The 17,807-nt window shown below is 41.0% G+C and overlaps 1 protein-coding gene across 1 annotated transcript in view; it reads right to left on the bottom strand.

Annotated features, from left to right (window-relative positions):
• The window catches only part of HEXB (hexosaminidase subunit beta), a 34,775-nt gene extending 17,171 nt beyond the window's left edge, over positions 1 to 17,604 (bottom strand). The window contains exons 1-5 of the mRNA XM_059916578.1: positions 17,249 to 17,604; positions 13,291 to 13,436; positions 8,960 to 9,025; positions 3,721 to 3,767; positions 3,320 to 3,430 (exon numbers count right to left, since the gene is read on the bottom strand). Of these exons, the coding sequence (XP_059772561.1) occupies positions 3,320 to 3,430; positions 3,721 to 3,767; positions 8,960 to 9,025; positions 13,291 to 13,436; positions 17,249 to 17,499 (621 nt within the window). The 5' untranslated portion in view covers positions 17,500 to 17,604. The remainder of the gene's footprint in view (positions 1 to 3,319; positions 3,431 to 3,720; positions 3,768 to 8,959; positions 9,026 to 13,290; positions 13,437 to 17,248) is intronic.
• Between the last annotated feature and the right edge of the window lie 203 nt (positions 17,605 to 17,807).

Below are 17,807 nucleotides of genomic sequence, written 5' to 3'. Positions count from 1 at the left end.
GACCCACTTGCTGATCTTAGCCTCTCAGAGAGGCAGGAGACAACTGGGACTCCCCCTGGGAACAAAGACACTGCAGGGAACCACTTCAGGGAGCTTGTTGTACCACGAGGACAGTGGTGCTGTCAAGTGCTATTTTGGAGTCCTCCCTCTAGACTGTCAGCACCAGGGGCTTACTTGCCCACCAACAGGCCAGCACCAGTCCCAGGAACCCTGGTCCCCATAGCCAGCTGCCCCAAGACCCAGCTCTGCCCACCCACAGGGCAGCAGCCACCATAGGAGGCGGGGCCTGGCACCCAACTGGTCCAGGGGCCAGCCCTGCCTACCAGTGTACTCACAGTAGTCAGCCGTACCACAACAGAAGGGCCCATGCAGCCCACATAGGGGACACCCCTAGAGGTGGCTCTGGTGACCACAGAGGAGTGCACTGCTGGGCCCCATAGGACATCTTCTACATAAGGCCACTTCCGCAATATTGAGAAATGTAGCTGACCTACCTAATACCTAGAAATAAACAGAGAATTAGGCAAAATGTGGACACAGAGGAATATGTTCTAAACAAAGGAACAAGACAAGACTCCATAAAAGGAACTAAACGAAGTAGAGATAAGCAATCTACCCAAAAAAGAGTTCAAGGTAATGATCATAAAGATGCTCACTGAACCTAAGAATGGATGAACACAGAATTTTAATAGACAGTTGGAAAATATAAAGATGAACCAAAAAGCTGTAGAATATAGTAAATGAAATTTAAAATACACTAGGAGGAATCAATAATAGATTTGTAGATAGAGAGGAACAGATCAGCAAACTAGAAGAGTAGTGGAAATCGGCCAAGTTGAACAGAAAAAATTTTTAAATGAGGATAGTGTAAGAGACCTCTGGGACAACATCAAGGATAATAACATACACACTATAGGGGTCCCCGAAGGAGAAGAGAGACAGGGGCAGAGAATGTATTTCAAGAAATAATAGCTGAAAACTTCCCTAATCTGAAAAGAAACACCCAGACATACAGTCCAGGAAGACAGAGAATCTCAAACAGGGTCACCCAAAGACAACCACACCGAGATACATTGCAATTAAAATGGCAAAAATTAAAGACAGAGAATCTGAAAAGCAGCCAGAGAAAAGCAACTAGTTACTTCCCAGGGAACTCCCATAAGACTGTCAGCTGACTTTTCAGCAGAAGCTGTGCAGGCCAGAAGGAGTGGCATGACATATTCAAAGTGATGAAAGGTAAAAAACTTACAACCAAGAATATTCTGCCCAGCAAGACTATCATTCAGAGTTGAAGGAGAGATAAGAGTTCTACAGACAAGTGACAACTAAAAGAGTTCAGCACCACGAAACCAACTTTACAAGAAATGTTAAAAAGACTTTTCTAAGCAGAAAAGACCATAACTAGAAATATGAAAATTACAAAATGAAAAATATCATTGCTGAAGGCAAACATACAGTAAAGGTAGTAGGGTAATCATCTAAAAAGCTAGTAGGAAGGTTAAAAAACAAAAGTAATAAAAATCATCTATATCCACAATAAGTAGCATAGGGATACACAAAACAAAAAGATGTAAAATATGATGTCAAAAACATTAAATGTGAGAGGTGGAGTAAAAACGTAGGGTTGTTAGAACGTTTGAACTTAAGAGATCGTCAACTTACAATAATCATGTATATATAACCTAATCATGTATATAAAACTATACATATATATATATGTATGTATATGTGTGTGCATATATATATATATATATATACACACACACACACACACACACACACACAGTTAACTACAAATCAAAAACCTATTAATAGGTACACACACAAAGAAAGAAATCCGAACATAACACTAAAGATAGTCATCACATGGCAAGGGAAGAGAGCAAAAGATGATGAAAGGAACAAAAAAGAACTATGAAAACAACCCCAAAACAATTAACAAAATGGCAGTAAGTACATATCAATAATTACTTTAAATGTAATTGGACTAAATTCTCCAATCAAAACACACAGAGAAGACTCAGCCATAAAAAAATGAAATCTTGCCTTTGTGACAACATGGATAAATCTAGAGGATATTATGTTAAGTGAAATACATCAGACAGAGAAAGACAAATATCAATGATCTCACTTATATGTGAAATCTAAAGAACAAAACAAAATGAAACAAAAGTAGACTCATAAATACAGAGTGGTTGGCAGGAGGGAGGAGGGTAAGGGGGTGGGTGAAAATAGGTGAAGGGGATTAAGAGGAACAAACCTCCAGCTATACAATAAATAAGTCATGGGGATGTAATAATATTGTAATAACTCTGTATGGGGACAGATGGATACTAGACTTATCATGATGATCGTTTCATAATGTATGCTAATGTCAAATCATGATTTAGTACACCTGAAACTAACATAATGTTGTATGTCAACTATATTTCAGTAAAAAAAGAAGTCATATTATACATTAAGATATTCATTTTTTAAGTTTAAAATGAGATAAATGGGACATAAAAATTTATGTCAATCTTTGGTAAATGAAATTATGGGATCGCTACTTATTTTATGCATATCTATGTTCAAACTTTTTATACTAAGCATACATTTCTTTCATAAAAATTACAATAATGTCTTTTGGAGAAAGAAATTCAGGGTTTTAATGTAAACGTAAAAATAATTTTTTTATAACATAGTGTGCTCATAAATGATCAGGTGAAGGTGCAGAAAAATATGTCAAGAAAACCTCCCGATCCTTACAAACTGGCAGTGATGGTGGGGATGAACCAATGAAAAGTCCTTAAGAGAAAATAGTTAATGTCCACCTTGCCCCCCAGCTCCCACCACCTGAAGTTCCATATTCCTTTGGAACACTCTTCCTTAGGTATGAAGCTGCTCTCAGATTCCTTTCTAGGCCACTTTAAAAAATGTAAGTGGAGATCACAAAATTAAAGCCAACTAGAGGTACAATGACCATATATTCCTAACCAGAAGTCTAGACCCATGATTTGACAAATGATTCACAGAGGGCCAATGGGCACTATTAAAACTGAGTCTTTCTCTTAACAATGCTGACTGAATACTGGTTAAGCCCCTCTCCCACCCCAATGAAAACAAGAGAGTGATTCCCTAAGGGAGCCTCCACTTCTCAGCAGAGGAAATACACTTCCCAGGGGAGGGAGGGAAGAAAGCCCAGTGCTTATACTTAGTATATGGAAAATGAATCCCCTGTTCCAACCTGCACAACAGCATATGTAACCAACGTAAAGTAACAACATTAAAGGACACATCTTCAGAATAGACAGTGGATTAAAATAAAATAATTACCTACCAGAGTTTTAAAAATACTCTTAACGGACAGAAAGTGTCTGGATGTATCAATTAAAATTCCTCTATGAGGAAACCTTGGAGAATCTACAATGTTGGATTCATTGACAGTGAACTAAAAGACAAAAGAAAATTTTTATTTATTTTGTCTTCGATAAAATGTGTACTCATTTTATTTACGTAATAAATAAATTATACCTATCTATGCAAGTATTGGATAAAAGATTAATTTAAAACCAAAAAAAAGTATGAAATATACATTTACCAGATAAGATACACACTTGGGAAGAAAAAGCATTCAAGAAGCAATAAACAAAAAACATTCAAGAAGCTAAAAAGTTAATATTTTTCCTATAGTATTATATCTACCCAATAATGTTAGTAACATATAATAATCATACTTACAGTCCCATAAAAATCTTGATAAATTAACTGGCTAAAGGTCTCTAAGCCTAGGGAAAGTAAAATTTATTGCATTAATTTATAAAAGAGACAATAAAAGATGTATTATCCATACACAGAACCATAACCAGAAAAGGCAAATAAAATTAAATATGTTATACATATGCCCTGTAACATATTTTCTAAAATCAAAGCTCAATTTTAAAAAATCCCTGTGCCATCTAATAAAAATCCTTTACTTCACTGTACCCATACCCTTGGTTTTGTCTGAATGATAAACACAAAATAGTGATTTAATAAAACAAAATGCCAGTTCCTTAATAAATTTATAGCACTGTAAGAAAGAATTTTTATCATAAAATATTATAGGCACTTTAGAAGGTACCTAAACTTAACAGAGGGCAAAGAGGCTCAGAAAACATCATGAAACTATAAATAAAGGCCCAACTTACAGTGTTTTATTTATACCTGCAAAGACTATCTCCTGACCAAAAATTTTTATTCAAGTGGATTGTTCTCTATATTACAGGCCAACTCCTCTATCTGGCCTTGACTTTACCAAAATTCATCATTCTAGCTGACAACTATATTGCCAAGGAAAATTTTAACCTAAGAATACAGGCATAGGGACTTGCCCGGTGGTCCAGTGGTAAAGAATCCACTGGACCAATGCAGGGGATGCGGGTTCAATGCCTGGTCAGGGAACTAAGATCCCACATGCCGCAGGGCAACTAAGCCCGCGCGCCACAACTACTGAGCCTGCATGCCTCAACTAGAGAGAGAAAACCTGCACGCCACAACTAGAGAGAAACCCATGCGCCACAACGAAAGATCCCGCATGCCGCCGTGAAGATCCCGCGTGCCACAACTAAGACCCGATGCAGCCATAAATTAAAAAATATATAAATTAAGTTTTTAAAAAAAGAATACAGGCATACCTCATTTTATTGCACTTCACAGATACTGCATTTTTTACAAATCAAAGGTTTGTGGCAACTCTGCATTGTCAGATGATGATCAATATTTTTTAGCAATAAAGTATTTTTAAATTAAGGTATGTACCTTGCTTTTTTTAGACATAATACTATTGCACACTTAAAAGACTACAGTATAGTGTAAACATAACCTTGATATCCACTGGGAAACCAAAAAATTTGTGTGACTCCCTTTATTGAGATAGACACTTTACTGCAGTAGTCTGGAACCAAACCCACAATATCTCCAAGGTTTGCCTGTAGTTCAAAGTCAAAAGAGAAGATGTGACAACATACCACAGAAATACGAAAGATCACAGGAGACTTCTATGACAAACTATATGCCAACAAATCTGACAACTTAGAAGAAACGAATATATTCCTAGAGAGAGAAAACTTACCAAGACTGAATTATGAAGAAACAGAAAACTTGAGCAAACTGATTACTAGGAGATTGTATCAGTAATCAAAAATCTCCCAACAAACAAAAGTCTAGGACCAGAAGGCTTCACTGGTGAATTCTACCAAACATTTAAAAAAGATTTAATTTTTTGGATATGACACCAAAAGCAAAGGAAAGAAAAGCAAAAATAAACAAGTGGGACTACACCAAAGTAAAAAGCTTCTGCACAGCAAAGGAAATCACCAACAAAATGAAAAGGCAATCTGGGACTTCCCTGGTAGTCCAGTGGGTAACACTCCATGCTCCCAATGCAGGGGGCCCAGGTTCGATCCCTGGTCGGGGAACTAGATCCCACGTGCATGCCACAACTAAGAGTTTGCATGCCGCAACTAAGGATCCCGCATGCCAAAAAGAGGATCCCACGTGCTGCAACTAAGACCCAGTGCAGAATGAATGAATGAATGAATGACAGCCCTTTATCTCCCCCCTCCAAGAAAAATGAAAAGGCAATCTACCAAAGGATGAAGATACTTGCAAATCATATATCTGTTAAGGGGTTCATATATAAAGAACTCATACAACTCAATAGCAAAAAAACAAACAATCCAATTAAAAAATGGGTAGAAGATGTGAACAGATATTTTTTCAAGGAAGACCTATAAATAGCCAACAGATATATGAAAAGGTGTTCCACATCACTAACCATCAGGGAAATGCAAATCAAAACCACAGTAACATATCACCTCACACCCAAAAACACAAGAAATAACAAGGGTTGGTGAGGACGTGAAGTAAAAGGATCCCTCATGCACTGTTCATAGGGATGTAAACTGGTGCAGCCACTACAGAAAACAGTACAGAGGTTCCTCAAAAAACTAAAAATAGAACTACCACATGATCCAGCAATTCTACTTCTGGGTATTTATCCAAAGAAAACAAAACACTAACCCCCCAAATATATGCACCTCTATGTTCACTGCCGCATTACCATAGCCGAGATATGGAAACAACCTGTCCATCAATGGATGTATGGATAAAGATGTGGTATACATATCAATGGAATATTATTCAGCCATAGAAAGAAGGAAGTCCTGCTATTTGGGACAACATGGATGGAACTTGAGGGCATTATGCTAAATGAAATAAGAGAAAGACAAATACTGAATGATCTCACTTAGATGTGGAATCTTAAACAAACAAACAAAAACCAAGCTCATAAATATAAAGAATAGATTTGTGGTTACTAGAGACGGGGATAGGGGGTAGGCAAAATGGGTGATGGGGGTCAAAAAGTACAATCTTTCGTTTATAAATAAGTCCTAGGGATGTAAGGTACAGCATGGTGACTATAGTTAATAAATATTGTGTTGCCTATTTGCAAGTTGCTAAAAAGAGTAAAATCTTAGAAGTTCTCATCATAAGAAAAACAATATTTTTCTAACTATGTGTGGTGATGATGTTAACTTACTGTGGTGATCATTTTGCATTATACACAAATATCAAATCATTGTGTTGTATACCTAAAATTAATATAATGTTATGTCAATTATACCTCAAAAATATAGGAAATAGGAAAGAATAAAAAGTTCAAAGTCATTTTTGCTATGCCTCCCTCTCACCCCCAATACAGGCCCATACCAGGAGGAATAACTTTGGAATTTTGTTAAGTGGCAATACACTCAATTATCATTTAGAGCACATTTGTTACTTTCAAAGTCTGACAGTAAGCAGAAAATAAGGCCTTCCTGGACTAGATTCCCAAAATGCTCTCAAAAGTTCTATTATTTTGACGTGGATCAGGGCAAACATCAAAAAACTTCTGTTTTCCCTAACAGGCCCCAGACAAGACAGGCACATCAGACCGACAAAAGCTTAAAATCACATAACATTATATGTAAATGATCTACATTATAATGTTTGTAGTTACATTTGCGGTAAACATCTATAGCTATTTTCATGTCATATTTTGAAATAAGATCATAATCATACCAATATTATTATGACTATAATACATATAGCAGTAACAATGATTACAATCATACCATTATTATTATGACTACAAAACATATAGCAGTAACAATGATCATTTTATTCTAGATAACACTCAACCTGAGTCAAATCCAAAGCCTTCTTTATTTTTAATAACTTTGGTTGGCCTGCTCACATTAAAGAAAATTACTCTCCTTTCTCAAAACTATACTAATTTGGAAGCCAGTACAACAAAATCTTATCTACTTAAAAGAAGAGGTAATAGCAGCTTTTTTAAAATAAATTTCTTTATTTATTTATTTTTGGCTGTGTTGGGTCTTCGTTTCTGTGCGAGGGCTTTCTCCAGTTGCTGCAAGCGAGGGCCAGTCTTCATCGCGGTGCGCGGGCCTCTCACTATCGCGGCCTCTCTTGTTGCGGAGCACAGGCTCCAGACGCGCAGGCTCAGTAATTGTGGCTCACGGGCCTAGTTGCTCCGCGGCATGTGGGATCTTCCCAGACCAGGGCTCGAACCCGTGTCCCCTGCATTGGCAGGCAGATTCTCAACCACTGCGCCACCAGGGAAGCCCAACAGCAGCTTTTGAACAGCAAAAATAAATGTCCCAATGCCCGAACTTTGAAGTTCAGACTGAAAGTCACAGGAAAAGCTTTTAAGGTTCCTCTCTGCCCACCACCTCCAAACACTCTAGAGTATATTTTTATCTTTTCATGCTATTCCTGCAAACTTTGTTATATTTCTAAATCCACAGGAATTTAAAATGGGGGAAGGGTTCTCTTCTCAGCCATCATGGTGTGTATGGTTGACTCTGTTCCTGACCTTGTCTTCTCACAAGACTCCCAGGATCAAATGATTCCTGGCCAAGAAACAGAAGCAGAATTGTCCCATTCCCCAGTGGATTCAGATGAAAGCTGGTGATGAGATCAAGTACAACTCCCATGAGGAGACAGTGGAGAAGAACCAAGTTGAGTTGCTAAGGACTCTCACATGCGATGGCACATGCATTTATGCTGCATCTACATCACTAGCATCTTACCATATCAAGCTGAAAACATCACCACTACATGGACAGTTGGACATGTTTTATTGGGAAAATGATTATTCTCTTTGTTTTTATGCTTCTGCACTAATAGGTTGGTTCAGAAAAAAATATGTGAGTATACTTTTGTTTGAATGTATAAACAAATGCAGAAGGGAAATGCTTGCTACGGAAGGCAGCAAGAAGTGATGATAAAACAAAATTCCTTAATCAGAGCAGGTCAGAGCCATTTATAACTCTATAAACATTATAGTCCCGGGGCTTCTCTGGTGGCGCAGTGGTTAAGAATCCGCCTACCAGCCCTGGTCCGGGGAGATCCCACATGCCGTGGAGCAACTAAGGCCATGCGCCACAACTACTGAGCCTGCACTCTAGAGCCCATGAGCCACAACTACTGAGCCCACGTGCCACAACTACTGAAGCCCGCGCACCTAGAGCCTGTGCTCCGCAACAAGAGAAGCCACCACAATGAGAAGCCCACGTACCGCAATGATGAATAGCCTCACTGCAACTAGAGAAAGCCCGCGCGCAGCAACGAAGACCCAACGCAGCCAAAAATAAATGAATAAAATAAATAAATTAAAAAAAAATTATAGTCCCAAGAACATCAATGAATTACAGCATTATGAATGTAATAACCTTCAAGCATTTTTAAAAGGTCAAATGATCTTTCTCCCATGCTTTAAGTGGTATATATTTAATGGAAATTGTTTTGGAAATACCCAGCAAATCATTCTATAAAGGGTCCAAGGAAGCAAAGTTTTGCTGTGCTTCATTTCCCAAAGTGGCAACTGAAAATATTTCCTTACTAGAAAATAACAATGAAACCACATAGAACTCACCTCGTAATACTCCCCAAACTCTGTTGGCAGTGAGCGAGGCCACTGGTCCTTTCACAAGTAAAGTATCTGTATTGGAAAAAAAAATGTTTCTTGTATGGTGACAGATGGTAACTAGACTTTTATCATGGTGATCATTTCAAAATGTGTAGAAATATCGAATCACCATGTTGTGTAACAGGAGCTAACATGGTGTTGTAAGTCAATTATACTTCAAAAGCAAACAGACTCATAGAAAAAGAGATCAGGTTTGTGATTACCAGAGGCGGGTGGTGGGGGGAGAGGGAATTGGATGAAGGTGGTCAAAAGGTACAAACTCCCAGTTATAACATAAGTACTAGGACTGTAATGCACAACATGATGAATACAGTTAACAGGGCTGGATGCAGTATATGACAGCTGTTAAGAGAGTAAATCCTAAGAGTTCTCATCACAAGGAAAACAATTTTTTTTCTTTCTTTAACTTTGTATCTATATGAGGTGGCAGATGCTCACTAAATTTACTGTGATAATCATTTCATGATGTGTGTAAGTCAAATCATGATGCTGTACACCTTAAACAGTGCTGTCGATTATATCTCAATAAAACTGGAAGAAAAAAATGTTTTTAATCCCTTTAATACATTTCCCTAAACATATAATTGGTATTTCTGGATCATTCTTTTCTCCTGAGCTCCAGACCTGTTTCTCCAACTGCCTCCTGTACATCCTCACTTAGAAGTCCTATAGGTTCCTTTAACTCCACATGCCCCACTCTGAACTCTTCCCTCTTTCACCTGCTGGGCTCCGGGCTCATCGTGCACCACACTCCGACCAGCTGATTTGCTCAAGTCAGGAACTTGGGTGTCACCTCCATGATTCCTCATTTTCCCCTGCAGGAGAGTTATTCTCTCCAACTACCCCTTTACAGAGGAGGGTCCTACTTAAGCTAAGAATTTAAGTCAAAAGTGCAAACTCCTCAGTGCCCATAATTCCTTGGTGAAGCCTCCAGTATCACTCAATCTTCCACTCCCTCTAAAGCCAGAGAGTCTTCTCTACTCTGTCCCTTCTCTCCCTGTGCTCCCCTACTTGCCCTGTACCTACCTTCCCCCAACATTATCCTAAATCTTCCTTAAGACTCACTTCTTAACTCACTATAGCTTAATTCAGCTTTGTCCCACTCAATAAAAAGTTCACACCCATCTAAAACGGGGCTCCAGTTGGCTGCTTCTGGGCAAAGGCGGCACTAATCTCTCAATCCTTGAAATCATACTCTGCCTGAGGTTGCCCCAATAGTCATCTTAGTCTTTGGAGAGGTTTGGGATGGAATCATCCACAGATAAAGGAAAGCACCAGAAAGCACAGAGAGATCGAAAGCTAAAGGGGTGTGACAGATGCAGACTTTGCCACGGTAAAGACACTCAAGGGCTGCAGGTTAATGATTTAATAGCGTATCTGGGCTGCATCCTCCTCCTCCACCACCCCGACCGCCCCAGGCTGTCCCATGATAGTTGGCTACAGGTAGGGAAAACCGTTCTATCAACAGCAAGTAATCAGGTGACAGTCTTCTGACAAGGCAGCCTTTGCCATCAGAAGAACAGAGTCATGAGTTAGCTAAAGGCCAGGCTAAGGATGCTATAGCTATTATGACCACAGTCTAACCACGATTCTCCCCCTCTGTACCAAATTCTAAGTTAGCTATCTAGATAGAGCTCACCGTTCCACGGGTCACTGTTTAAAAGCCAGTTTTTGCCACATTACCGTTTTGAGATCTCCTGGAATTAGTCAGCCTAAAGAGTTATCTAAAATCATTAACATGTGGCATGTACCTGATGCCAATTATTTTCCAATAGCTGAGGGCGGGCTGATATTTAAAAGGATTCTGATTCAACTCAACGCAAAAACTGCAGATACAAAGCAGTTAGAAGGAGATTTTGGTTTCTAAATATATGGACAAATAAGCTATAGAATTTCAATTTTTATTTCAAAGCCAAATTCTTAGTGTTAACAGTGATTACCTCCCTGACAGGGGATAGGAGGCATCTTTTTTTTCAGTTATCCCTTTCTGTACTTTTTGCACCACACTGTGGTTTTGAAGGGTATACATACAAATAGCAGTAATGGATTCCTCTTTTTAAAATAATAAAATGTTATAGATAAGGCTAAAATCCCCTTTGAGATGCCCACTCAACTCCCCCTATTTTCCTCAGAGGAAAGAAATATCAGGCCTTTTCTTAGGCATTTTCATACACATACGTGTAACAAGAAAATACAGTATTGCTTTATGTGTGCTTTCTTTTGTATATGTTGGTATATAAATGGTATCCTCCTGTACACATTATATAAATTTCTTTGCCCAACTCAGCAATTTATCTTCGCAAGTTCTCCACATCTGTTCTTTATAACTCCACTTCTTTATTCTTAATTGTTGTATAGTATTCTCTAGTGTCAACTGACAAGATATATTTAGCCATTCTTCTAGTGATGAACATTTAGTTTTGCTTATAAATCTTCATCACTGCAGGCAAACTGCATGGAACATTCTTGATGTATGTAATTATTTCTCTGCGGTAGAAATTAGTCTATTTCTGGTTCTGACGGTATGCATATTTTTATTTTAATTGATGATGATGCTGTAACACTTGTCACTTTCTCCAAGATTTCCTCATCCTCTTGGACAACGGTTGATATCTTGTTATTTCCATTTGTGTGTGTTACTTTTATCATCACCATCATCAACTAGTTTAAAACTAGGTTATCCTTTAACCAGAAAATTTCACAGGCAGCTTGTCTCCAGAAGCCTCCCTTTCAGAATAAAGAGGGTTTGCAAAGCTGAATGGAAGATAGGCTATAACTCCCCAGCCTCGATATGTTCCATTTTTTGGAATTTACAATATGTCATTGTATTGCCTGTCAGCAAAGATCCCTTGGTAATTTAATGACCATTTCTCAATTCAGATTGCAAAACCTAATTAATAAAGTGTCAAGTAAAATCACATGGCTAATGTTGGCAAATCATCCTGTTTCTCTTCTAAGAACAGCTACAGAATTGAAGAGAAATTAAGTTATTTTTCAGAGATGTATTAAGAAATCTCATCTCTATCGAGAGGATGAAGAGATGTACTTAACTGTCTGTGAGGCAGTCTGAGAACAAAGGAGTCACTCTTTTCTCTAAGATATGCATTTTCCTTTCTATTTTTACACCTGACTCACCAGTCTGCTCTTTCTGCACTAATCTTATATCACCCATTGCTCTTCTTTGATTCCTTGATACAATTCCACATTATTCCCAGTCAGTACACTCTATGGAAAAGGACTGCCCATTTGTTTATTCCTTCTAGAGCAATTTAGGAAAAGCCTTAGAGAATAATGTTTTAGGCAAACAAAAAGAATCATGTAGCTAAATGTTGATTACATTGTCAATCAATATAAATGAAGATGAAACATATATAATACAACATAAATATAAATGAAAATGAAACGCTTCACCCCTCCCAGTTCTGCATTATCTTTGTGTCAAATTAAATTGTAAATAGAGATCATGCCAGGACTTCCCTGGCGGTCCAGTGGTTAAGACTCCGTGCTTCCACTACAGGGGGCAGGGGTTCAGCTCCTGGTCGGGGAACTAAGATCCCGCATGCCTTGCAGCACAGCCAAAAAAAAAGAAAAGAGAGCATGCCTATAAGCACAGGCTTGTCTTCAAAATAAACTACCTAGATGCCCAAAAATCAGGGATAAGCCAAGTAAGTTTTGACACATCTGTACAGTTGGTAGAACATTATTCAGACGCTAAAAATGCTGTCATAGAAAAATATTTAGTGAAATACATGTTTATAATGGATTGTTATGCAAAACAGAAAAACCACAGGTACAGTACTCCTTTTTCATGCCATTGTTTATCATATGCTTCTATTTATATCTATAAAATATTTAAATGTATCACTCTGCAAAAAAAAAAAATCTGAAATAACAGTGGTTAACTCTGAGTGCTGGGGTTATGAGTAATTTATTTCCTCCTCTTCACTTACTGTACTTAAAGATCTCCTACAACAATTATCTATTCGTCTTGCCATCAGACTTTAATGGTAATTTTCTTTTTTTTTGCGCCACACCTCACGGCATGTGGGATCTTAGTTCCCCGACCAGGGATCGAGCCTGTGCCCCCTGCAGTGGAAGTGTGGAGTCTTAACCACTGGACCGTCAGGGAAGTCCCCTAATGGTAATTTTAAAAATAGGAATTATAAACTCACTGGTCAAGAGCTCACAATAGTTCATGGCGTGGAGCCAGCTTCTAGCACTCGAGTCTGTAACAAGCAGCTTTGTTCACAATACATTCACATGACATAGGTACTCACAGGACTCATCCGAAGAGATCTTGGGGAAAGTGTCACACTCTGGGTCCAGGACAACTGAGACTTGAAGTTGCTGCAACTCCACTCCAACACGAAGATCAGCAGAGCCATGGTGCCACTTGTAGAAACCAAAAATATAGTCATAATATCTGCGTGAGAGAGAAATTCAAACAAAATTTTAAAGCACTGTAGCCAAGTTTTAAATACATATGTGGTAGCAGACACTGTCGTTGACTCCTCAAATCCCTGCTACCCCATATCAGTCCAACTAGAGGCTCGCACCCCAAGCTGCACACTAGAATCACATGGAGGGCTTTTTGCAAACAAGTATTGATGTCCAGACCTTCAGAATCAGAATCTGAATCTGAATCTCTGAGAGCATGATCCAGGCACAAAGATTTTAAAAGTCCCCCTGCCACAATCCCAAGTGACTCCTATGAAGTCCCCATTAAGAACCAATAATCAAACTAATAATCCTGGGTGTGCAAGTCAATTCTGACCAGTGATGGGGCAGGGGTGGGAGGACGCTTCGTCTCCTAAGTGAGCCACAAGAAGAAAACTTTCTCTGTACGCGATACCTAAACCAGTTGCAGCCACACCAAAGACGGCAGAGCAGAGGTGGAAAGAATACGGATTTGCTAATCATACTGTTGAGCCACTTAGCCAACCAGCCCTGAAATCCTGCCTGCTTTTATATTTCCATAATGCGTGAGATAATAGGTTTTCTTTTTGCTCAAGCCAGATTGAGTCAGGGTTCCTGTTACCTTCCAACAAAAGTATCCTAGCTAATACACAAACACCACAGAATTCTCACTAGGGCCTTGAAAATTTACCTTCTGCTGGTACCCGAATAGCAGAGGAAGAGGATATTAAATAAACATTTGAAGGTGCTAGAAGATAAAAGATCACACAGGCTTCAAAGCCTATATTTAATAGATTTTGATAAGCCAGAAGGTTGTGTATGCTACTTATATGTAAGACCATCTTGTGTTTTCCCAGGGAAGTAAGAAGAGCTGGGAGAGTTCTGATGAACTTGGAAGTGAGTGTATGGAAGTTAAACCAGTGAGACAGTGGAACAGATGAAGGCGCTGAGGACCTTTTTCGTAGGAAAACCTTGACAGATTCAAAAGGAAATTAAGATCACTAAACTGTATACTTAAAAATGGTTAAGGGCTTCCCTGGTGGCGCAGTGGTTGAGAATCTACCTGCCAATGCAGGGGACACGGGTTCGAGCCCTGGTCTGGGAAGATCCCACATGCCGCGGAGCAACTGGGCCCGTGAGCCACAATTACTGAGCCTGCGCGTCTGGAGCCTGTGCTCCGCAACAAGAGAGGCCGCGACAGTGAGAGGCCCGCGCACCGAGATGAAGAGCGGCCCCCACTTGCCACAACTAGAGAAAGCCCTCACACAGAAACGAAGACCCAGCACAGCCATAAATAAATAAGTAAATAAATAAAATTTTTTTTAAAAAAATGGTTAAGTGCTTGCTTCGGCAGCACATATACTAAAAAAAAAAAAAGAAAAAAAAAAGGTTAAGATAGTAATCTTATGTATATTTTACCACAAATTTAAAAAAAAATTTTTTAAGGAAAATTAAAGCTGCCAGCAGCTTTGAGATTTGAGTTAGGTGCTGGCTTGTCCCAAATAAGGAAAATCTTGGCTCTGGATATTAAAACTCTAACAGAAAACTCAAAGGGTTCTGGCGCAGTGGTGTGCAAGGTATGTGGGTTAATTTAGCTTTTCAGGAACTGAGGGAGCGAAGCTATTTGTTCATTAAAAAAAAAATGAGTAACTAGCATGTGATAGATCTTGTTCTAGAAGCTGAGGAAGCAGCCATGTACCAAACAGACAGAACTCTGCCTGCAAAATGCATAGTGTTTCAAAGCAGGGTTTGAGATAGAAATTGGGCTCTTCAGGAGACAGGAGCTACGAGAATCTGAACAAACCTGTGTGTTCCCCACGGCCTAGAGCTTCTGGAACAACCCCATCATGCTTTTACCCTGAAGTAGATACCGCCCCTCCTGAGTTCCTAGAATGCTCACCAGAATGCTTTCAAGTCTTAGCCATAAGGGCTAATGTTTTATTTTTTTTAACATCTTTATTGGAGTATAATTGCTTTACAATGGTGTGTTAGTTTCTGCTTTATAACAAAGTGAATCAGCTATACATATATCCCCATATAGGACTAATGTTTTATAACCTGCTTCCTAACAATGCAGGGTATAATTAATAGCTGCTTCACACACATGGCACGAATTAGTTAGGCAATCGTCAGATAATTACCTGCACTGCCTTGAGATGCCAAGATTTGTTTTTAAACCATCTCACAGCTGATTCAAGTTCTGGTTATCTAACCATGGTTAACTTAAGTCATCCACGCTTTCTTGCCATACTCATATCACTTCAGCTTATTACCGAGTCCTTATTTTACTAGCAGGATGGCACAGAAGGAAAATCCAATTTTATGAACTGAGTCCCGAAGCAAATATGGTGTGTTTGTTTTTAAAAGATTTCCTAGTCATGATCTTCCATTAGATGGCCTGCAGGTACCTTTTCCTTCTCAATATCCCAAGGCAACCAACCGCCCTGATTTTACTTCTTCACCCAGACTCTAGCCATTCTGACCTGTTAGCAGATTCAACACCAAAGGCTCATTGGAGTATGCGTCTAAACTGAGGGCCACAAGGTCCCTTTAATTGTACACAACCGAAGGAGAAGAAACCATCTCTGCCATCAACTTCTTGAGACTCTTCAGCCTAAGCCTATGCTCCAGGCCTACCTGGGGCCAGCAGGTGTTATTAAACTAGTTTTGCATCTTTCCACCAACTGCTTGGTGTCCTGCAGGCACGATTAAACTATAATGACCTCTAGGAACAGAGACCAAAATCTGAGGGAGAAAAGGGGTAGTACTGTCAGCACCAAACTACAATCCTTCGGGGCACTGAACACCTTCAGGACAGTCCTGCCCACACAGGTCGCAGAGTGAGCCTTACTGAAACATCTCCCCAAGTGCAATCTGTCTTGTACATGGTGCAGTTAGCAAAGCTAGCGTTGTGACGCTACACTGTAAATCAACCTTACATCAATTTAAAAAAGCAAAAAAACCCCAAAAAGCTAGCACTGTGGGCTCCCTCCTCACTACACAATTCACCCTGTGGCCAACGGGTTTACAGACATGAGGGCTGTGGAAATGTGAGGTGCTAAAGATCTAAACAAGAAGCTGGGAGAGCAAGCACATAAGTGTTTCTGGGAAACAGAGAAGCAGATACTGCAGCGCAGCGACCATATCAAAGTAGTTAGGTGAAAATATTCAGCATTTTGCACGGAAGAGAGATTTGGGAAGGGAAGGGGAGTTCTGGGCAGTGCTCCAACCTACGGACTTTCTGCCATCTGAATTGTAACCAGATTTGGGGAGGGGGAGAGATGGCCTATAAATGACAAGCAACTTTGGGGAACCCCTGGTCCCCAAGCTTTAAGCACTCATCTTCCTCTCAGAACTCCCTTCAAATAAACTGCCATTTCCCTCCCTCCTCTCCGTCTACCGCATTCTCCCCTCCGAGGCGAACACGGCCACTGACTGAGCAACCTATTCCTTCCACTCAGTATCCCGCACTCAAAGCAGGGTTCCAGAGCACCCAGGAAGTTCCTTAGGAGGCAGGAGGGGAAGGGGAAGTGCTTGGGTTTCAGTTCGTGTTGGTTCGAGCCGGCTCTGCCATCTTCTAGACCTGTGACTTTGGTGGGGTCACTGGCCGACTCGGAGACTGTTTCCTCCCCTGTCAAAGGGAGATCAGAGCGCCGGCGCGGCTGGATGGCTGTGCGGGTGGTAAGAAGCGCTCAGGTGTTCCTCCTCTCGCCCCCCCCCCCACCCCGCGCCTGCACTGCGTCCCAGGGTGGTCTGTCCCTCCCCGTCCCGGAGTCTCCGGGTCCCCTTCCCGCCCGGCCGCCCGTCGGGAGCACTCACCGCCGAAACGCCTCCTGCAGCAGTGAGCAGGAGGGGCCGGCCTTGGAAGTGGAGCTGTGGCCGAAGAAGAAGTTGTCGGGAGAGAGGTGCAGCACGCGCGGGGTGGTCTGCACGGAGAGAGGCATGGGCCAAAGACACAGGTCCGGCGAGGCGGCGGCGACGGCGGAGGCGCGCACTGCCTGCGCCGCCAGCGCCGCCAGCAGCTCCAGCAGCCTGGGTAGCCTCGGCCACCCCAGCCCGCGATGCTCCATGGCTGCTCAGCTGCTCTCTTCCGCGGTCGGCCGGGTATGCCCGAGCCGCCGCCCCGGTACCTGACTTCTCTTCCCCGGCCGGGGAGGGGGGAGCGCGGAGCGCGCGCGAGTCACGGAGTCAGCTGACTGTGTGTTCCGCCCCGGCTCCGCCTCCAGAGCGACCACCGTCCCGCCCCGCCCCGCCCCAGTTGCCCTCCCCGCCCAGCCCAACCCCGGACTCTGCCAGGCGCGGAGCCGACCGCTGGTTTCGTGCCTGCAGCGCTCGCGCTCTCCTTCCGGCCTCTGGACTTAGTGACAACGCACGCCAC

The sequence above is a fragment of the Balaenoptera ricei genome, chromosome 3, assembly GCF_028023285.1.
Source record: "Balaenoptera ricei isolate mBalRic1 chromosome 3, mBalRic1.hap2, whole genome shotgun sequence".
In the NCBI taxonomy this organism is placed as follows: domain Eukaryota; kingdom Metazoa; phylum Chordata; class Mammalia; order Artiodactyla; family Balaenopteridae; genus Balaenoptera; species Balaenoptera ricei.
Note: the sequence above shows the minus strand (reverse complement) of the source record. Positions and strands in the feature narration are given on the sequence as shown.